We start from the raw sequence: 21,664 nt of genomic DNA, 5'->3' as shown, positions 1-21,664 counted from the left end.
ACAGTCAGAGAGAACAAGATTCCATAGGGAAAGCTGCTTATAAAGCCAAGAAAGTGAAACCAGGGATTGACAGTACAATAGGGTTTGAACCCAGAGAGAAGTGGAGGACAGAGGTTAGAGTCACAGACTGAGTTGTAGACTGGGATGCTTCAGTAAGTATTAAAGTACATATGGATGAGAGCCCAAGGCTGCGTTCTCAGTTCGGTTCATTTCAGTTCAGTTGTGTCCAACTCTTTGCAACATCAGGCTTGCCTGTCCATCACCAACTCCCGGAGCTTACTCAAATTCATGTCCATCAAGTCAGAGATGTCATCCAACCATCTCATCCTCTGTCATCCGCTTCTCCTCCCGCCTTCAATCTTTCCCAGCATCAGCGTCTTTTCCAATGAGATGATTCTTCGCATCAGGTGGCCAAAGGATTGGAGTTTCAGCTTCAGCATCAGTCCTTCCAATGAATATTCAGGACTGATTTCCTTTAGGATGGACTGGTTGGATCTCTTTGCTGTCCAAGGAGTCTTCTCCAACACCAGAGTTCAGAAGTATCAATTCTTCGGTGCTCAGTTTTCTTTATAGTCCAATTCTCACATCCATACGTGACTATTGGAAAAACCACAGCTTTGACTAGACAGACATTTGTTTGCAAAGTAATGCCTCTGCTTTTTAATATGCTGCCTAGGTTAGTCATAATTTTCCTTCCAAGGAGTAAGCGTCTTTTAATTTCATGACTGCAGTCACCATCTGCAGTGATTTTGGAGCCCAAAAAAATAAAGTCTGTCACTGTTTCCATTGTTTCCCCATCTATCTGCCATGAAGTGATGGGACCAGATGCCATGATCTTAGTTTTCTGAATGTTGAGTTTTAAGCCAACTTTTTCACTCTCCTCTTTCACTTTCATCAAGATGTTCTTTAGTTCTTTTTCACTTTCTGCCTTAAGGGTGGTGTCTTCTGCATATCTGAGGTTATTGATATTTTTCCTAGAAATCTTGATTCCAGCTTGTGCTTCATCCAGTCCAGCATTTCTCATGGAAGTGGTCAAACAGGAGATGGCAAGAGTGAACGTCAACATTTTAGGCATCAGCGAACTAAAATGGACTGGAATGGGTGAATTTAACTCAGATGACTATTATATCTACTACTGTGGGCAAGAATCCCTTAGAAGAAATGGAGTAGTCATCATAGTAAACAAGAGTCTGAAATGCAGTACTTGGATGCAGTCTCAAAAACAACAGAATGATCTCTGTTCATTTCCAAGGCAAACCATTCAATATCACAGTAATCCAAGTCTATGCCCCAACCAGTAATGCTGTGTTCTCAAAGGCTTAGTATTAATATATTGCCTGCAGCTCGTGTCTCTTTTGAAGAGTTAGTCCTGCCTTAAAGGGCTAGAACTCGATTTCCATTTTTCAAAGTAGGTAATTAGTCTTGGAAAGTTTGGGAGGATTTAGCATTCACCCATTTTGTGGTGGGGTCTTCCCAGGTGGCACTTTGGTGAAGAATCCACTGCCAATGCAGGAGATATGAGTTCAATCCCAGGAAGATCTCTTGGAGTAGGAAATGGCAACCCAATCCAGCATTTCTGCCTGGAAAATTTTATGGACAGAGGAGCCTGGCAGGCTACAGTCCTTGGGGTCACAGAGAGTCAGACACAACTGAGGACACGTGCACACACACACTCACATACTATGGTGGACACACCCTAAGGTGACCTCCAATAAATAACACTCTTGTATAATCAATCCCCTCCTGTTAGATGCAAGTGGAACCTGTGACTTGCTTCTAACTATCAATAGTGTACGATGGCAAAGATGATGAGATGTTTCTCCTTAATTACATATGATAGATATCGATACAGATCGACAGATAGACAGATTGACTGGAGAGATTCTCTGATTGGCCTTGAAGGAGCAAACTGCCATGTTGCAAATAGCCAATGGAGAGGCCACGTGGCAAGGAGCCATAGGTGGCCTTAGGACCTGAAGATAGCCAACAGTTAGTAAGAAGCTGGGGCCTTAGGCACACAGCCACAGGGAAATGAATTCTGCCAACAATCAGTGAGCTTGGAACCCCTAAATTTTCCCCTAGTCAAGTCACCAGGTGTGAATGCTTTGATTACCACCTGTGAAACTCTGAACCAGGAACCCAACTAAGCTGCACCTGAACTCCTGAGCCAGAGAAACTGTAAGATAATAAATATGTGTTATTTTAAGTCACTGAATTTGTGGTAATTTGTTATGCAGCAACAGAACACCATTGCTATACACACATATATGTGTGTGTGTGTATATACACACACACCTATATACTTCCATTTGAGTAAATTTCAAATTTCCTTCCCCCTTCCCAAGTTATTAGTTTAATATTTACTAGGTTAAACATGGACTTCAATATTGTAAAAAAAAAAAATTGTACTTTTCTTTCATATGTTCAAATGTTATTAGCATATGTTTTGTGTTCTATATTAATTTAAAATTTTTATATATTTGGGGCTTCCCTAGTAGCTCAGCTGGTAAAGAATCTGCCTGCAAAGCAGGAGACCCTGGTTTGATTCCTAGGTTGGAAAGAGCCCTTGGAGAAGGGATAGGCTACCCACTCCAGTATTCTTGGGCTTTCCTGGTGGCTCAGCTGGTAAAGAATCTGCCTGTAATGTGGGAGACCTGGGTTCAATCCCTGGGTTGGGTTCAATCCCTGGGTTAAGTTCGATCCCTGGATTGGGAAGATCCCCTGGAAAAGGGGATGGCTACCCATTCCAGTATTCTGGCCTGGAGAATTCCGTAGTCAATGGGATCACAAAAGAGTTGGACATGACTAAATGGCTAAATTTCCTTCTAATTTTCTAAATTTCCTTCTCCCTCCCCAAGTTATTGGTTTAATATTTACTAGGTTAAATATGGACTTTAATATATTATAAAAAAAATAGTACTTTTCATTCATGTGTTCAAATTTTATTAGCATGTGCTTTTGTGTTCTATTTTCATTTAAAATTTTTATATATTGGTTATTATCTCCTTTCACAATTCATATTTTATTGAAATGCCTTTACTTTTCAAATACTGAGCTTTTGTTTTCATTTACTGATCCAGAGAAGTTATTTTTCACTTTCAAAATGATGTCCTTCTGCTTTTATGGTCATATTTTCTTCTTCCTCTTTAGTCTGGCTCTCTTCTTCCCTCTATTGTAGTTGAATTCTTTCTAAAATGTTCCCTTTTACCAACCACCAAAAATAAGAAAATTTTAAAACATAAAATTTCCTAAAAGTACTGTTTTCACTGCATTCCACAGAGATTACTGTTGCATTTTTTTTTTTTTTTTGCTTGTTTTTTGTATTTTACTGTGGCATGTTTTAAACATCATTGTTTTCTGAATAAACTCCTTATGTGTTCTTGATTTCCTTTCCAATTCAACTGTTGACTCAGTAAGAATTTTTATGTTTTCAAGTACTTGGTTTATTTTTATTTGTTTTGGTTGTTACTTTATATTTCATCCTCTTTTGGCCTGAGAATATAGCACGTATCATTTCTGTTCTTTTTGAACTAATAGAGATCCTGTCTGTGGCTTAGCATGTGATGTATGACACCATATGGGCAATTGCCATGGGCAGTTGGAAGTTATACAGAGTACAAGATATCTATTAATTATATCTCTAAGAGATTTTTTTTTTTTCTTCAGGGCTGGGATAGGCTCAGGGGCTAAAGTGAGAGTTGAAGAACATTCAAGGGTGTATTCACAAGGGTATCCTGATTCCAGGCTCATCTGGGAATGTCACCACTCAAACAGCCTAGGAGTATGTTGCTGAAATAGAGGGGACTGGTTAAGAGAAGAGCTGGTGGGACAGGCTAGAGAGATGGAGAAATGTTGTGTCACTCGCATGGTGAGGCAGGTCCAACAGTAGACAAGCAGAGAAGCTGAAGAGGGGATAGGGAGAGAGGGGTGGATCTCTGGCATATTTCAGGGTGGCATGTTCTGCTATCCTTCAAGGTCACGAATTCCACACAGCCTCAAGTTAGGAGGAGCCCAAACACGTGATAATTTCCATACTCTACAGGTTCTGGAGGCCTGCTAGACTTCCCCTTAGTTAGGAAAACTACTCTCTTTGATTAAGCTGCCATATTTGCATTTCTTTTATTGTGCAGTTGAATTCAAGCCTCACTGAGGATAGGACAGTAAAATCTCTTACTATAATTTTTTTTCTAAAATGAAAGTTTCTTATATTTATGTCCATTTTCCTTTCTGTATTTTATAGCTATATTTTAAGGTCATAAATACTCAGTGTTCTTAATTTTTTATTATCAAACATGTCTTTTCCACTATATGATGATCTTTTTCGTTCTTTTGAATACTTTTTGCTTTTATTTGGTAGTCATGCGTGCATGCTAAGTTGTTTCAGTCGTGTCCAACTCTGCGACTCTATGGAATGTAGCCTGCCAGGCTCCTCTGTCCATGGGATTCTCTAGGCAAGAATACTGGAGTGGGTTGCCATCCCCTTCTCTAGGGGATCTTCCCCAACCAGGGGTTGAACCCATGTCTCCTGCATTGGCAGGCAGGTTCTTTTACCACTAGTACCACCTGGGAAGCCCATTCGGTAGGCAATGAAAAGCAAAAAAAAAAAATTTTTTTTCTCATAGAAAAGAATTAAAGTTCTGATTATTGTTAGGACCAAAGGTAGAAAAGAAAATGTTTATTGTTTGTTTTAAGTTAATTGCCCATTACTGCTAAAGAACATTTGACTTACCACATATACTTAACTTGCAAGATACAAGTAAACAAAAGACTTAATGGAAAAGAGATAAAGAAATGTAAAAATAAAATATAAACCCAGAAAATGACTAAACATGACAGTAAATGAATATAGTAAAAATTTTTCTACTGTAAACAAAGTGCCCCAGTTCCGACTGAAAAACAAAATCTGTTAGTAAATTATGAGGTACACTCAAAGGTTTTTAAAAGACAAAGTCCAGGAAGTTAGACAAATATTTCTATCAAAGTGTTAGTCTCTCAGTTGTGTCCAACTCTTTGCGAACCCATGGACTGCAGCGTACCAGGCTCCTCTGTCCATGGAATTTTCCAGGCAGGAATACTGGAGTGGGTTGCCATGCCCTCCTCCAGGGGATCTTCCAGATCCAAGGACCAAACTCTAGTCTCCTGCATTGCAGACAGATTCTTTACCCTCTGAGCCACTACAGAAAGAAGAGAAAGGAGGATTTCTAGAATCATGAGCAGCCTCTGAGGGCCCCTCATTTCCTCAGTCCAGTTCTTCCACAGAGAAGAAAGAGGCCACTGCCCTCAAATGCCTCAGCTCTGAGGTGTGCTGTCAGAAGTCTCTCGGGAATCCCCTTGTCACGAATACAAACCTCAGTCCACAGACTCAAGTGAGGAAATAACATAAGCTTCTCTGTTTTCCTCGACACAACTGAACTTCTAGTTCCAGTTTCCCATGCCATCAATGTCTCGGTCTTCATCTCAGCCACATGGGGTCCGCTCCTCTTTCCTCAGGGTGTCTAGTTCTGGAGGACTTCCCACGGCATGAGAGGAAGGGGCGGGTGCTCCTTGGTTTCTCTGGGGGCACAGGGCCCCTCAGGACTGGGCCTCGCTCCACCGCTGTGCTGCCCCCCAGTGCCCACAGGTCACCCTGCCGGGCTACGCCGGGCTCTGTCTGCCTCGACATGCTGCACACACCTCCCTTCTCTAAGGTCTTGATGCCTCTCCGAATGGGATTCTGTCCGAAAATGAGGTGTGGGTGCGTGCTCAGTCATTCAGTTGTGTCCTACTCTTTGTGACCCCATAGACTGTAGCCTGCCAGGCTCCTCTGTCCATGGAATTTTCCAGCCAAGAATACTGGAGCAGGTTGCCATTTCCTGCTTCAGGGGCTCTTCCCAACCCAGGGATCGAACTCGCATCTCCTGTGTCTCCTGCATTAGCAGGCAGATTCTTTACCACTGAGCCACCTAGGAAGCCCAGAAAATGAGACACAGGTCTGCTATACATGTTCATTCAGAATTTTGTTCTCTCCCTGGGGGCTCTGCTCAGGACAAAGTTCTCTGAACCTTTTTGTCTGTGATCTACTAACATCTAAGACAGGGGTAGCAAATTAGTAGCTTACGGGCTAGATCCAGTCCAAGAGGTTTTTATCTGGCTCAGACAGTATTTAAAGATTTTTTTGAAAAGATTATGAACATTTTTTTAAAAATGAGAGGTCTAGTGTTTATATCCAGCTACCAGTTTGCAGGAAATGCAGAAGACAGAGGAAACATATTAAATGACATAACGAAATCCAGACTGTAGAACACTTTATGCCCTGCCTTCATTAACAGATATATCGCCAGGGTCAAAAAGGTGGGGAGTGAATCTAGAGATTAAAGGAAACTTAAAAACATTAATCACTTGCACTGTATAGACTTTGGATCCTATTTCAAACAAACTACAAAAATAAAAATAATGTAAAATAAATATTTATAACTACCAAGAGAAACTGTAAAGTTTAACACTGACAGACTATTTGAAAATTACTATGGTTTATTTAGTTATGATACTGTGTTATGGTTTTTAAAAAAGTGAGTTCTTATCTTTACAAAGAAAATTATGAGTCTGGGATTTACTTTAAACTCATCCAGGACTAGAGAAGGGTGGGGTTATAAAAGAAACAAAATTGGTCATGAGTTGATAACTGTTGAAACTTAGTCATGGGTACGAGGAAGTTCATTATACCATTTTACCTAACTTTATTTTTATTTTTTTGCCTAACTTTAAATATGTTTGTAGTTTCCCACAGTGACCTTTTGTTTTTTTTTTTGAAGGCGAGCTTCCACATAAAAATTCTAATTTTGGATTCTTTTGGGAAAATGAAAATATCTGGTAATATTATTATCTGGTAAAATAACACATTATCTGTAACAACTAGCCAAATTGAGAAGTATTACATGAAGACACCATCTAGGGAACCACAGACCCTGACCCTCCTTAGTGCCCCTAAAGTCCACTTCCTGTATCTGTGCTGCTGCCTCAACATCACTGTCTGGTTTGCAAATCACAGAACTTTTCTTTCCTTCTTTTTTGACATTCTACTTCACTCAGCCCAGCCATCATGGTTTAGGTCAGGCTGGGCCAAAGTGATTGCTTGACTTCCCCCTTTTTTCCATAATATTTTCCTCCTAAATCTCTTTTCTGTGCTCTGAAACTTCTTTGGTCCCCCATGAGTGAAGGATTTTGACACTCAAAAGCTAGAAGGAGATACTTCTTCCTCCTCCGTCCTTCTGGTACTTCAGGTTTCACATCCCTTCCCTGAGCCAGTGAGAAAGAACAATGTGAGGCTTTGAAAGGGGAAGCAGGAGACCAAGACAGGAGGAAAATGTGGTTAAGAAGGAGAGGTGGGTCTTACACATGCCAGATTGGCAAGTGTTAAAAAGTTGGATGATATCAAGTACCACCAAAGGTGAAGGAAAGCAGAAAACCTCATGGGAATGTTAATGGGTACAGTCTTTCTGGGAAGCAGATTGAAGTGTTAAGTGAAATGGAATATGGACCAATTCTACAACCCTGCACTCAGGGATGCTAAGCCCAGAGACTCTCTTGCCCAGGCCCCCAAAGAAATGTGTGGGTATGCTCTTGTAGAATTGTTTGTAATGGTGAAGATTTGGAAACACCTAGAAGCTTATTCGTAGGAAAAGTAGGTAAATAAATTGTTATATGAAGATGATGAGTACCATTCAGCAGATAAAAGGTCCATTTTTTCTTTTATATTAACTTGGAACCATCTCAAAATCTCATAATCTTGACTGGAAAAAAAAAAGTGAGAAAAGAATGACATGTAAACCAAAAGACCACTGAAGGATATTTTCAAAGATATGCACAAAATAATATTAATCTTGGGCCTAGATACAAATAGAAATACAGATTGGCTGGACAGAAAGAATGATAGAAGAGAAAAATGAGGTTGGAGATGGAGTGAAGGGGTCAAAATATCAAGTAAGACAATAGTGAGCTCTGCATATGGTAATAAAGATGGCACGCGTATGGCTAACCCCTCCTGAGCACAGGTGGTCTCAACAAACAGAAAACGGAAGCAAAACAAAACAGAGTTAATGTTTAAAATATTAACCTGATGCCTGTGGGAAGAGAAGTCTGTGAATAACTGGAGGTCTGATGTGTGCCCAGAAGTGGCAGAGCAGTCCTACAAGCTCTGAGATTCCCACGACGGATCTCCTGCTGGGTCACCCCATAGCTTGGCCTCGAGCTGCTTCTATCACAGACTTTCAGCCTCCTCCCAGCACTACTGACTGCTCTCAGGAAATCTGCTCGATCCCAAGATTTCCCCACAGAGATTGTCACCATGGGCTGTTTCCCTCTTCTTTCTTTAAACTGGAGTTCAGTTGGCTTTAGGTGATGCAGTGGTAAAGAATCCACCTGTCCATGCCGGAGACTCAAGAGACACAGGTTTGATCCCAGAGTTGGGGAGGTCCTCTGAAGGAGGAAATGGCATCCCACTCCAGTATTCTTGCCTGGAGAATCCCCTGAACAGAGGAGTCTGGTGGGCTACAGTCCATGGAGTCGCAGAGTCAGACGTGACTGAGCACACACACATAGTTGCTTTGCAATGTTCTGTCAGTTTCTGCTGTATAGCAAAGTCAGTCAGCCACACATACACATATATCCCCTCTTCCTTGGATTTCCTTCCCCTCTTCCTTAGATTTCCTTCACATTTAGGTCACTACAGAGTGCCGAGTACAGTTCCCTGTGCTATATAGTTGGTTTTTATTAGTTATCTATTTTATACACAGTAGTATATATATATGTGTGTGTGTGTGTGTGTGTGTGTGTGTGTGTGTGTATGTCAATCCCAATCTCCCAATCCATCCCACCCCCCTGCCCCCAAGCATGTTGTGTTTTCAATCTGTTATCAGCCTTAAATTCCTCCAACAAAGTCAGGATATTCTGGGAACACACACTCTTCCAGCCCCTGAACCCTCTGTTTTTGTGCACCTTCAGCAGCAAACATGATGTCTCTGAGAGTTATATGATGTCCAGCTTGTTTTGCTTGGGGTGTGGAGGACAGAGGAGAGTGGTTCTGACAACAGTCCTGGTTCCACTTGGAGCCTCACTCTTGGGGAATGAAGGGAAGAAAGAGAGATGATGAGTTATTTGCTGTCTTGCGAATACATCTATCTTCTCTCTCTTCCTTTCCCCTACCTCCTCTTCTTACAAACATATATTCAGTGCTGAGTGTGCACAAGGCATATTGAATCTGATTGTCCCCTGCCCTCAAGGAGAGTCAAGTCTAGTGGGGAGCAAGCAGTGAGTGTGGTCAAGCATAGTAGGGATTTGTGAGACCTCAGAGATGGGCAGCTGTATCAGATGGGGGGCTTCTTGGAGGTGGTCCTCTTTGAGCTGAGTCTAAAGGGATAAATAGAGTTAATAAGAGAGGGAGAATAATAGGGGAGAGGTTTCTGCTGGTGGGAAGAGCCCTATTCAGACCCGTCCCCCTGCTGCCCACTTGTGTTAAGTTGGTCTATGAACCTTTACCTCTGGTTCCTCATTAGTTACTCATTACACTGCACTCAGGGTATGCATAAACTTCTTTCCTCCTGTTAATCTGGCCCAACCCCCAACTCTTGAACCTAAATCCCTAAATTGGTAGAGAAAAGTTTTTTTCCCATTACTCTAATCCCCAGACCTGTTGAATGGGAAGTTCTGGAACTCTTTGCACTGAATTTGCTCTCTGCTCAAATGAACTTTCCTTAAAAACAGTTACCTCTGCAGGGGAACTGCCCCAGGGATTCTCAACCCCACCCCTGGCACAGGTGGCCAGGGACCTCCAGAAACACAACTGCTCGTCCTGAGGTCACAGCAGGGGCAAATTCTGATTTACAGAAGCCGCACCTCCTGGCCTGCCTTTCAGATCTTGGCTTATTTAGCACACTCTTAGTGCTTGCTCTGTGCTAGGCTGTGTTCTAAGTACTTTATGGGCATTAAGTCTTTTGATCCTCATAACAACCTTGTTGTCTTCATTTTACAGATAAGGATCCTAAAGGCACAGAGAGGTTAAGCAGTTTGCCCAAGGTCACACAGTGAGTAGTAGCAGAGTGGGAATTCACACCTGGTCAGCCTGGCTGTGCACGCTGTCCTGAGATGAGAACTGTCCGTTCGGTGACCGTTCTGTAGCACTAGGGCACTGTTTCTTGACCAGGGCTCCTGGGGCCAGACTGGGTTACAATTTTGAGTTCTGGCTATGGGGAATCCAGAGGTCCTCATGCAAGCAGGGCACTGCCTCCTAAGGAAACCAGGCCATCTCCTTACTAGGGAAAACCACAGGGGTTTACCTTCTGTACTCAGTCCCCAGAGTCCGCCTGAGCCTCGCCTGGGGCCGAGGACCTCCTCTCTGATCATGCTCATTCCTGCCACCGCACCTTGGCTCAGCCAGGTACCTGTGGAGAGGCCCCCACACTTCCCCATCTGCGCAGACCAGTGGTCCTCAACCAAGAGCAATTTTGCCCCCAAAGGACACGTGGTGATGTCTAGAGACATTTTCCATTGTTGTGACCGGAAGGCTGTTACTGGCACCTAGCGAGATGAGGCCGAAGATGGTGCTAAACGATGTTCTGAAATGTATAGGATGAGGTCTCACAACAAAAGGTCCAAAAAAAAGGTCAGTAGTGCTAAGGTGGAGAAAATGACCTGGGCCCATCTCACAGCCTCTGTAAGGCTGGGGATCCCCCCCCCCCCAACACGCATACACATACACACACACACATGCACACACACGTGCATACACACACACACAGAGGATCGGATTTCTTTCTTTCTTTTTTTTTTTTTTTTCGGATTTCTGTCACAGTGACGGTCCAGGGTCCTGGGGGAGGCAGGGAGAGCATGCATCCTCAAGCAAGCATTTCTTAGAGCCCACATCAGAACATGAAAGACAGTTTGCACTGCAGCTCCAAGTTCTTGGAAATAAGAATTTTGAGCTACTGACATGTAGCTAACATGATTTTGTATCAGGCTCTGTACTAAGTAAGCACTTTACATCTTTTATCTTAGGTAATTTTCATAAGCCAGCCTTAGATGCTATTATTATCCCTATTTCAGAGATTGGGAAGCTGAAGTTTAAAGAGGTTAAGGAACTTAACCTGTGTGTCAAGGTCACACAGCAAACAGGTGATGGGGCCAGGTTTCCAGCCGACCCAGGCAGACTGACTGGCACTTGTGTACATACCTCGGCAAAATCAAGATGGCACATTTCCAGGGAGAGCCCACCTGATACCTACCCTGGGCCTGCCGAAGGTCAGGGGTTTGGTGCCCTCCGCTGGGATGGAGGGCTGAGCCCCTCCCCCCACTCTCAGCTGAGAGTCTGAGCTGGGCAAAGAGCAGCTTGACATGCCGTGGTTCTTAAAAACGGAGGAGTGTGGGCTCGCTTCGGCAGCACATATACTAAAATTGGAACGATACAGAGAAGATTAGCATGGCCCCTGCGCAAGGATGACACGCAAATTCGTGAAGCTTTCCATATTTTAAAAAAAAAAACAAACAAAAAAACGGAGGAGTGGAGAGGAGGGAGAGGCGGGTTGGTTTTGTACACAAACATTAAAGACAAAATCCCTGGGAGAGATGGGTGAAGAAGGCAGGCTTGGAAGCTCTTCACTATTTACTATAGCAGGGAAAAGAATGGGAGGTTTGTTTCTCAGTCATAAATACTCTGCTTTGATCCCTGTGCATGTCAGAGATAAATGAGTCACTTAGGCCTCAGAAATTAATGATTGTTCTAATTATTACCTTAAGTGACCTCACCACAGTAGTAATTCTCACCACTCCTTGTAAAGTACCTGTGTCAGGGTTTGACCAGGGTTGGGGAAGAGACTGTATTGAGTGGGAGTGATTGCCTTCAGTGATGGAGCTCAGTCTGCAAAGAGGAAATCGGGCCTCAGCATTTAAAGCCAGAGAACAGTTAGACCCAGACCCCAGCTTCTAGGCTTTACCTTCTGTCTTCGTCTTCAGGGTCTTGTTGAATCCTGACCCCAATGAGCGGGTTGGACCAGAAATGTCTGCAGAGTGAAGGGCCATCAGAAAGCAAGAGGGCATTTGGTGCAAAGTTAACATGACCTTTCGAAGGCCCCTTCCCATTCAAATTTGAAGAAGAGCTTTGAAGTTTCCTTTGTGTGCATGTTTTCATAGCCCTGATGCTGCTGTACTGGAATTAGCCTGCAACCCTGACCATCCCTGGAGATTTATTTCCCAACTACAAAAATCTAGAAAAATACTGCAAGCTCCACCCACCACCCCAAGCCACTGATTTGCTTCTTCCTCAGGCTAAAATACAAAGGAGAATTCAGAAACCCCACCAGGAGACATGCTGTATGTGTTTGCAGTTTCTCTAGAGTCATTCTAGATGACCCCTTAGAACCAGATCTCAGGGCAGGAGCTTGCAAGATGGGTGTGCTGGGAGGTGGGGCGAACATGGTAAGAAGGGGAAGGGTGAGAGAACAGATTGTCCCTGAAGCCGGCAAGCTGTGGGCCAGGGCCCGGGCAGTATCAGCAAGAGCCAGAGAGAATAAAAGCATGTATACTGAGCCTTTCTAGTCATACTGAATGAACCAACCACTGTATTTTGTGTAGACAAACATCAGTGTCAGGAATCTTTGCTGTTCCAAGGGTCACAAAAGGGCCTCTGCTGTCATATTGGCCAAGCCCACCAGAAGGTCAGTAATCAGTAAGTCAGTATTGAAGTGGGGGGTGGGGCGCCGCAGAGGGAGCAAGGAGTGGAGGAAGAAGATTGAAACAGATAGATGGACAGGGGGAAGCTGGGAATCCCAAAGCAGCCTTAGATTTTGCTTCCCTTATTTACTTTTCAAAGTAAAGACTCTGAGCAATAGTGCCATCTTGTGGCCATGAGGAGGAATTAGTCTCTCCGTCTCCCTCCCTCTTTCCTTTTCTGTCTCTCTCATATTGGGCACATTAAGTAGATCACATAATGGGAAGTAGTAATAAGTGTAAGGAAGAGAAATCAAGTGAGGGAACTGTAAGCCTATTTCAGGTTCTCAGGTAGTAACTGACCAGGCACAACTTTTATAAGCAGCTGACATCTGCTCAGAGGCCTGGATGAGGTGAGGGAGCAGGCTGAGCCATGCAAAGTCCTGAAGCCTCTTGTGGATCTTCTCAGGGCTGTGGCTCCAGCAGAAGCAGCGGTAGGAGATGACATGGAGGTGATCTAGGGGTCTGGAGTCCAGGGGCTAAGAATAGATCTCATATGCATCCCTTCTGTGGCCAGCCCTCTCATTGGCATCCAAAGATGCCTTTGGAGAAGTCCACTTGCCCAGGACCCACAGATCACGTGGGGAGGCCATGCTTTCCATGATCAGGCCAGGCTGACTATGGAAAAGGTCCACAGTCAGGACATTTTCTGGCTCCCATCCTTCCAAATACAGAAGCTGACTTTTTCCTTTGGATGGAGAAACTTAATTAACAAGCAATAAGAAAATTATAATTTCTAGAGTCTCAAATGAAAGATGTCCCTAAAACTCCATAAAAATAGAACTGACCCCATTTCTTAGGGCTTCATTTCTGCTTTATTTCTTTCTTATTTTTTTTAGCAACATTTAATTTTTTTAAACAAATAATATGTATTCATAGTTTCAAATTCAATAGTGTTGGTTAGGGTTGTTCATAATACAAAAGAGCATCCTTCCTGCCTCCTGGTCCCTTTCTCCAGAGGCAAGCGCATCTAGTACTTTTGGGTGTGTCTTCCCCTATTTGAGAATTTGACTTTTTTTTTAATTGGTGGAAAATTGTTTTATAATTTGTGTTAGTTTCTGTCGTACAACAATGTGAATCAGTCATAATTATATAGATATCCCTTCCCTCCTGAGCCTTGCCTGCTTCCCCCATCCTGTCCCTCTAGGTAATCACAGAGTGTCGGACTGGGCTCCCTGTGTTATTTAGCAACTTCCCACTAACTATCTATTTCACACATGATAGTGTGTATATGTCAATGCCACTTTTTCAGTTCGTCCCACCCTCACCTTCGCCCACTGTGTCTACAAGTCCATTCTCTGAGGTTCATCAGTACCAATTTTCTAGCTTCCATGTGTATATATATATATATATATTGAGTAATAATCCATTGTATAAATGTACCACAACTTCTTTATCCATTCATCTTTCCATGGACATTTAGGTTGCTTCTATGTCCTGGCTTTTGTAAATATTGCTGCAATGAACATTGGGGTACGTATGTCTTTTAGAATTGTAGTTTTCTCAGGGTATATGCCAGTAGTGGGATTGCTGGGTCATATGGTAGATTTATTTTTAGTTTTTAAAGGAATCTCCATACTGTTTTCCATAATGGCTGTATCAGTTTACATTCCCACCAACAGTGTAGGAGGACTTCTTTTTATCCACATCCTCTCCAGCATTTATTGTTGGTAGATTTTTTGATGATGGCAATTATGACTGGTGTGAGGTGATAGCTCATTGTAGTTTGATTTGCATTTCTCTAATAATGAGCAACATTGAGCATCTTTTCATGGGTTTATTGGCCATCTGTAAGTCTTTGGAGAAATGTTTGGTGTTCTTCTGCGCATTTTTTGATTGGGTTGTTTGTTTTCTGATATTGAACTGTATGAGCTGCTTATATATTTTGAAGATTAACCCTTTGTCAATTACTTTGTTTACAATTATTTTTTCCCATTCTGAGAGTTGTGTTTTCATCTTGTTTATTGTTTCTTTTGCTGCGCAGAAGCATTTAAGTTTAATTGGGTCCCACTTGTTTATTTTTGCTTTTATTTCCATTAATCTTGGAGGTGGGTCAGAGAGAATCGTGTTGCAATTTATGTCAAAGAGTGTACTGCCTATGTTTATAGTTTCTGGCCTTACATTTAAGTCTTTAATCCATTTTGAGATTTTTTTATGTATGTGTAGGGTGTTAGGAAGTGTTCTAATTTCATTCTTTTATATGTAGCTGTCCAGTTTTCCACTCGTTGAAGACACTATCTTTTCTCCATTGTATATTCTTGCCTCCTTTGTCAAAGATACTGTGCCCATGGGTGCATGGATTTGTCCCTTATTCCATTGGTCTATATTTCTGTTTTTGTGCCAGTACCATACCGTCTTGATGACTGCAGCTTTCTAGTATAATTTGAAGCCAGGGCCAGCTCCATTTTTCTTTCTTAAGATGGCTTTGGCTATTTGGGGGTCTTTTTGTTTCCATACAAATTGTGAAATTTTTTGTTCTAGTTCTGTGAAAAATGCCATTGGTAATTTGATAGGGATTGCATTGAATCTGTAGATTGCTTTGGGATAGTATAGTCATTTTGATAATATTGATTTTTCCAATCCAAGAACATGGTATATCTCTCCATCTGTTTGTATTGTCTTTGATTTTGTTCATCAGTGGCTTACAGTTTTCTGCATACAGGTCTTTTGTCTCTTTAGGTAGGTTTATTTTTAGATATTTTTTTCTTTTTGTTGCAATGGTGAATGAGATTGTTTCCTCAATTTCTCTTTCTGATTTTTCATTGTTAGTGTGTAGGAATTCAAGGGATTTCTATGTATTAATTTTATATCCTGTGACTTTACTAAATTCATTGATTAGCTCTAGTAGATATTTGTGTGTGTGTGTGGTGTTATCTGCAAACAGTGAGAGTTTTACTTATTCTTTTCCAATCTGGATTCCTTTTATTTCGTTTTCTTCTCTGATTTCCATGGCTAGGACTTCCAAAACTATACTGAATAATAGTGACGAGACTGGGCACTCTGGTTCCTGATCTTAGAGGAAATGATTTCAGTTTTTCACCATTGAGAATAGTGCTTGCCATGGGTTTGTCATATATGGCTTTTATTACATTGAGGTAGGTTCTTTCTTTGCTGATTTTATGGACAGTTTTTTTTTTTAATCACAAATCGGTGTTGAAATTTGTTGACAGCCCTCTTTGCATCTAATGTGATGATCATATGATTTTTATCTTTCAATTTGTTAATGTGGTGTATCACATTGATTGATTTGTGTATATAGAAGAATCCTTGCATCCATGAGATAAATCCCATTTAATCATGGTATATGATTCTTTAATGTGTTGTTGGAATCTGTTTGCTAGAACTTTGTTGAAGATTTTTGCATCTTTGTGGAAGATTTGTCCATCAGTGACATTGGCCTGTAATTTTCTTTTTCTCTGGTATCTTTGGTTTTGGTATCAGGGTGATGGTAGCCTCATAAAATAAGTTTGGGAATTTTCCTCCCTCTGCAATTTTTGAGAATGGTTTGAGCAGGATAGGTGTTAGCTCTTCTCTGAACTTTTGATGGAATTCACCTGTGAAAACCTCTGGCCCTGGGCTTTTGTTTGTTGAAAGATTTTTGATCAGAGTTTCAACTTCAGTGTTTGGAATTGGTCTGTTCATGTTTTCTGTTTCTTCCTGGTTCAGTTTTGGAAGGTTGTACTTTTCTAAGAACTTGTCCATTTCTTCCAGGTTGTCCATTTTATTGGTATATAGTTGCTCATATGGTCTCATATGATCCTTTGTATTTCTGCATTGTTTGTTGTAACTTCTTTTTCATTTCAAATCTTATTGATTTGAGTTTTCTCCCCTTTTATCTTGATGAGTCTGGCTGACAGCTTGTAAATTTTGTTTAATCTTCTCAGAGAATCAGCTTTTAGTTTTATTGATATTTGCTATTGTTTCCTCCATTTCCTTTTAATTTATTTCAGCTTTGGATCTTTATGATTTCTTTGCTTGTACTAACTTTGGGGGGTTTTTGTTCTTCTTTTTCTAGTTGCTCGAGGTATAGGATTTGGTCATTTATTTGATATTTTTCTTATTTTTTCAGGTAGGCTTGTATTGTTATAAACTTCCCTCTTAGCACTGCTTTTACTGCATCTCATAGGTTTTGAGTTGTTGTGTTTTCATTGTCATTTGTTTCTGGATATTTTTTTATTTCCTCTTTGATTTCTCTAGCGACCTCTCGGCTATTTAGAGGCACACTGTCTGGCCTCCATGTGTCTGTGTTTTGTACAAAGTTTTGATTTTTTTTCCCCCTGTAATTGATGTCTAATCTTATGGCATTGTGGTCAGAAAAAAATGCTTGATACAACTTCCATTTTCTTAAATTTACCAAGGCTTGACTTGTGACCCAAGATGTGATCTATCCTGGAGAATGTTCTGTGTGGACTTGAGAAAAAATGTGTAGTCTGCCATTCTTAGATGGATTGTCCTATAGGTCTTCCAATAGATAGACCTAACTTAAGGCTTGTGTTTCCTTCTTAATTTTCTGTTTGGATGACCTGTTCATTGATATTAGTGGGGTGTTAAAGTCCCCCACTACTATTGTGTCAATGTTGATTCCCCCTTTTATAGTTGTTAGCATTTTCCATATGTATTAAGGTGCTCCTATGTTGGATACATATATTTATAATTGTTATATCTGTTTGGATTGATCCCTTGATCATTATGTACTGTCCTTCCTTGTCTCTTATAACAGTCTTTATTTTAAAATCTATTTTATCTGATATGAGTATTGCTACTCCCATTTTCTTTTGATTTTCATTTGCATAGAATATCTTTTTCCAGCCCCTCATTTCAGTCTATATATGTCCCTAGGTCTGAAGTGGGTCTCTTGTAGACAGCATATATAGAGGTCCTGTTTTTGTGTCTATTCAGCCAGTCTGTGTCTTTTGGTTGGAGCATTTAATCCATTTACATTTAAGGTAATTGTTGATATAGAGCTTCCCTGATAGCTCAGTTGGTAAAGAATCTGCCTGTAATGCAGGAGACCCTAGTTCGATTCCTGGGTCAGAAAGATCCCCTGGAGAAATGAAAGGCTACCCACTCCAGTATTCTGGCCTGGAGAATTCCACGGACAGTATAGTCCATGGGGTAATAAAGAGTCGGACATGACTGAGCAACTTTCACTTTCACAATTGTTGATATGTCTGATCCTATTACTATTTACTTTAGATTTCGGTTTGTTTTTGTAGGTCTTTTCTTTCTCTTGTGTTTCCTGTCTAGAGAAGTTCTTTTAGCATTTGTTGTAGAGCTGGTTTGGTGGTTGTAAATTCTCTTAACTTTTGCTTATCTGTAAAGCTTTTGATTTCTCCATCAAATCCAAATGAGATCCTTGCTGGGTCGAGTAATCTTGGCTGTAGGTGTTATCCTTTCATTACCTTAAGTGTATCCTGCCACTCCCTTCCGGTTTACAGAGTTTTTGCAGAAAGATCAGCTGTTAACCTTATGGGGATTCCCTTATATGTTACTTGTGGCTTTTCCCTTGGTGCTTTTAATATTTTTTCTATGTGTTTAATTTTTGTTAGTTTGATTAATTTGTGTCTTGATGTGTTTCTTTTTGAAAGTGAAAGTGAAAGTCATTCAGTCATGTCTGACTCTTTGCGACCCCATGGACTATACAGTGCATGGAATTCTCTAGGCCAGAATACTAGAGCGGGTAGCCTTTCCCTTCTCCAGGGGTTCTTTCCAACCCAGGGATCGAACCCAGGTCTCCTGCATTGCAGGTGGATTCTTTACCAGCCGAGCCACTATCCCATATGGCACTCTCTGGGCTTCCTGGACTTGGGTGGCTATTTCTTTTCCCATACTAGGGAAGTTTTCAACTGTAATCTCCTCAAATATTTTCTCATACCCTTTCTTTTTCTACTCTTCTTCTGGGACCCCTTTAATTCAAATATTGCTGCACTTAATGTTGTCCCAGAGGTTTCTGAGATTGTCCTCATTTCTTTTCATTCTTTTTTCTCTGTGCTGCTCTGCTTTAGTTATTTCCACCATTCTGTCTTCCAGCTCACATATTGGTTCTTTTGCCTGAGTTATTCTACTATTGGTTCCCTCTAGTGTATTTTTTATTTCAGCTGTTATGCTGTTCATTGTTGATTGTCTAGGTCCTTGTTAATGAAGTGAAAATCACTCAGTCGTGTCTGAATCTTATGACCCATGGACTGTAGCCCACCAGGCTCCTCTGCCCATGGAAATTTCCAGGCAAGAATACTGGAGTGGGTTGCCATTTTCCTACTCCAAGGTGCTTATAAGTCCTTGTTAAGTGTTTCTTATATCTTCTCATCCATCAGTTCAGTTCAGTTGCTCAGTCATGTCTGACTCTTTGCAACCCCATGGACTGCAGCACACCAGGCCTCCCTGTTGATCACCAACTCCTGGAGTTTACTCAAACTCATGTCCATTGAGTCGGTGATGTCATCCAACCATCTCATCCTCTGTCATCCACTTCTCCTCCTGCCTTCAATCTTTCCCAGCATCAGGGTCTTTTCCAAAGAGTCGGTTCTTCTCATCAGGTGGCCAAAGTATTGGAGTTTCAGTTTCAGCATCAGTCCTTCCAATGAATATTCAGAACTGATTTCCTTTAGGATGGACTGGTTGGATCCCCTTGCAGTCCAAGGGACTCTCAAGAGTCTTCTCCAACACCACAGTTCAAAAGCATCAATTTTTCAGTGCTCAGCTTTCTTTATGGTCCAACTCTCACATCCATACACGACTACTGGAAAAACCATAGCTTTGACTAGATGGGCCTTTGTTGGCAAAGTAACATCTTTGCTTTTTAATAAGCTGTCTAGGTTGGTCTTAATTTTTCTTCCAAGGAGCAAGCGTCTTTTAGTTTCATGGCTGCAGTCACCATCTGCAGTGATTTTGGAGCCCCCCAAAATAAAGTCTGTCACTGTTTCCACTGTTTCCCCATCTATTTGCCATGAAGTGATAAGACCAGATGCTATGATCTTAGTTTTCTGAATATTGAGATTTAAGCCAACTTTTTCACACTCCTCTTTCACTTTCATCAAGAGGCTCTTTAGTTCTTCTTCTCTTTCTGCCATAAGAGTGGTGTCATCTGCATATCTGAGGCTATCGATATTTCTCCCTGCAATCTTGATTCCAGCTTGTGCTTCATCCAGTCCAGCATTTCACATGATGTACTCTGCATATAAGTTAAATAAGCAGGGTGACAATATACAGCCTTGATGTACTCCTTTCCCTATTTGGAACCAGTCTGTTGTTCCATGTTCAGTTCTAACTGTTGCTTCCTGACCTGCATACAGATTTCTCAGGAGGCAGGTCAGATAGTCTGGTATTCCCATCTCTTTAAGAATTTTCCAGTTTTTTGTGATCCACATAGTCAAAGGCTTTGGCATAGTCAATAAAGCAGAAGTTTTCCTAGAACTCTCTTGCTTTTTCGATGATCCAACAGGTGTTGGCAACTTAATCTCTGGTTCCTCTGCCTTTTCTAAATCCAGCTTGAACATCTGGAAGTTCAGGGTTCATGTACTGTTGAAGCCTGGCTTGGAGAATTTTGAGCATTACTTTGCTAGTGTGTGAGCTGAGTACAATTGTGCAGTAGTTTGAGCATTCTTTGGCATTGCCTTTCTTTGGGATTGGAATGAAAACTGACCTTTTCCAGTCCTGTGGCCACTGCTGAGTTTTCCAAATTTGCTGGCATATTGATTGCAGCACTTTCACAGCATCATCTTTTAGGATTTGAAATAGCTCAACTGGAATTCCATCACATCCACTAGCTCTATTCATAGTGATGCTTTTCTTTCTTTTTTTTTTTTTTTTTCCATAGTGATGCTTCTTAAGGCCCACTTGACTTCACATTCCAGGATGTCTGACTCTAGGTGAGTGATCACACCATCGTGGTTATCTGGGTCATTAAGATCTTTTTTTGTATAGTTCTACTGTGTATTCCTGCTTCTGTTAGGTCCATACCATTTCTGTCCTTTATTGAGCCCATCTTTGCATGAAAATTTCCCTTGGTATCTCTAATTTTCTTGAAGAGATCTCTAGTCTTACCCATTCTATTGTTTTCCTCTATTTCTTTTTCTCTATTTCTCATCCATGCCTCCATTCTATTTATCTGTGCCTCCATTTTATTTCCAAGATTTGGATCATCTTCACTATCATTACTCTGAATTCTTTTTCAGGTAGATTGCCTGTTTCCCCTTCATTTGTTTGGTCTGGTGGGTTTTTACCATGATCCTTCATCTGCTGCATGTTTCTCTGTCTTTTCATTTTATTTAATTTACTGTGTTTGGGGTCTTCTTCCTCAAGCTGCAAGGTCATAGTTCCTCTTACTTGTGGAGTCTGTCCCCAGTGTGTGTGACTGGACCAGTACCTTGTGAAGGTTTCTTGGTTGGCAGGGACTGGTTCCTGTGTTCTGGTGGGTGGAGCTGGATCTTGCCTCTCTAAAGGGTAATGTCACACCCAGTGGTGTCTTGTGGGGTGTCTGTGAGCTTGGTGTGACTGGGCAGCCTGTCTGCTGATGGGTAGGGCTGTGTTCCTATTTTGCTAGTTGTCTGCATGGGGCGTCTGGCACTGGACCTTGTTGGCCTTTAGGTGTGGCCAGGTCTTAGTGGTGAGTCTTTGGAAGAGCTCTCACCAATTTGTATTCCAGGCAATCAGGGATTCTCTGGTGGTTCAGCACCCTGGATTCAGGTAACAGAGCCAATTTGCGGAACCACCTCAGAGGTTCAGGCCTGAACCCTTGCTGGAGCACCGAGACTCCACAAGCCTCATAGTGCAGGAGGGAAAAGAAAGAAAGAAATAGGGAAAAAATCAAACCAACCTACAAACAAAAAAAAGAACAGATGGACAAAACCCCAAAACAAATGGTAAAAGCAACATTAATCAGACAGGAACACACAAAGAAACTCACACTCACAAAAAGAAAAAAAACAAG

At 41.5% G+C, this 21,664-nt stretch overlaps 1 protein-coding gene and 1 non-coding gene across 3 annotated transcripts in view; both read left to right on the top strand.

Moving 5' to 3' along the window:
- Window positions 1-21,664, top strand: part of B3GNT2 (UDP-GlcNAc:betaGal beta-1,3-N-acetylglucosaminyltransferase 2) — a 205,664-nt gene that overhangs the window by 169,056 nt on the left and 14,944 nt on the right. For both annotated transcript variants that reach the window (XM_061155215.1, XM_061155216.1), the window contains one exon: window positions 10,007-10,058. In XM_061155215.1, coding sequence (XP_061011198.1) covers window positions 10,007-10,058 — 52 coding nt within the window. The remainder of the gene's footprint in view (window positions 1-10,006; window positions 10,059-21,664) is intronic.
- On the top strand, window positions 11,395-11,501 carry LOC133065658 (U6 spliceosomal RNA). The gene has a single exon (XR_009694930.1). It is a non-coding gene; the product is annotated as a U6 spliceosomal RNA (small nuclear RNA).

Source organism: Dama dama, chromosome 11 (assembly GCF_033118175.1).
Source record: "Dama dama isolate Ldn47 chromosome 11, ASM3311817v1, whole genome shotgun sequence".
NCBI lineage: Eukaryota > Metazoa > Chordata > Mammalia > Artiodactyla > Cervidae > Dama > Dama dama.
The sequence above is the reverse complement of the archived record's forward strand: the minus strand, read 5'-3'. Positions and strand labels throughout refer to the sequence as shown.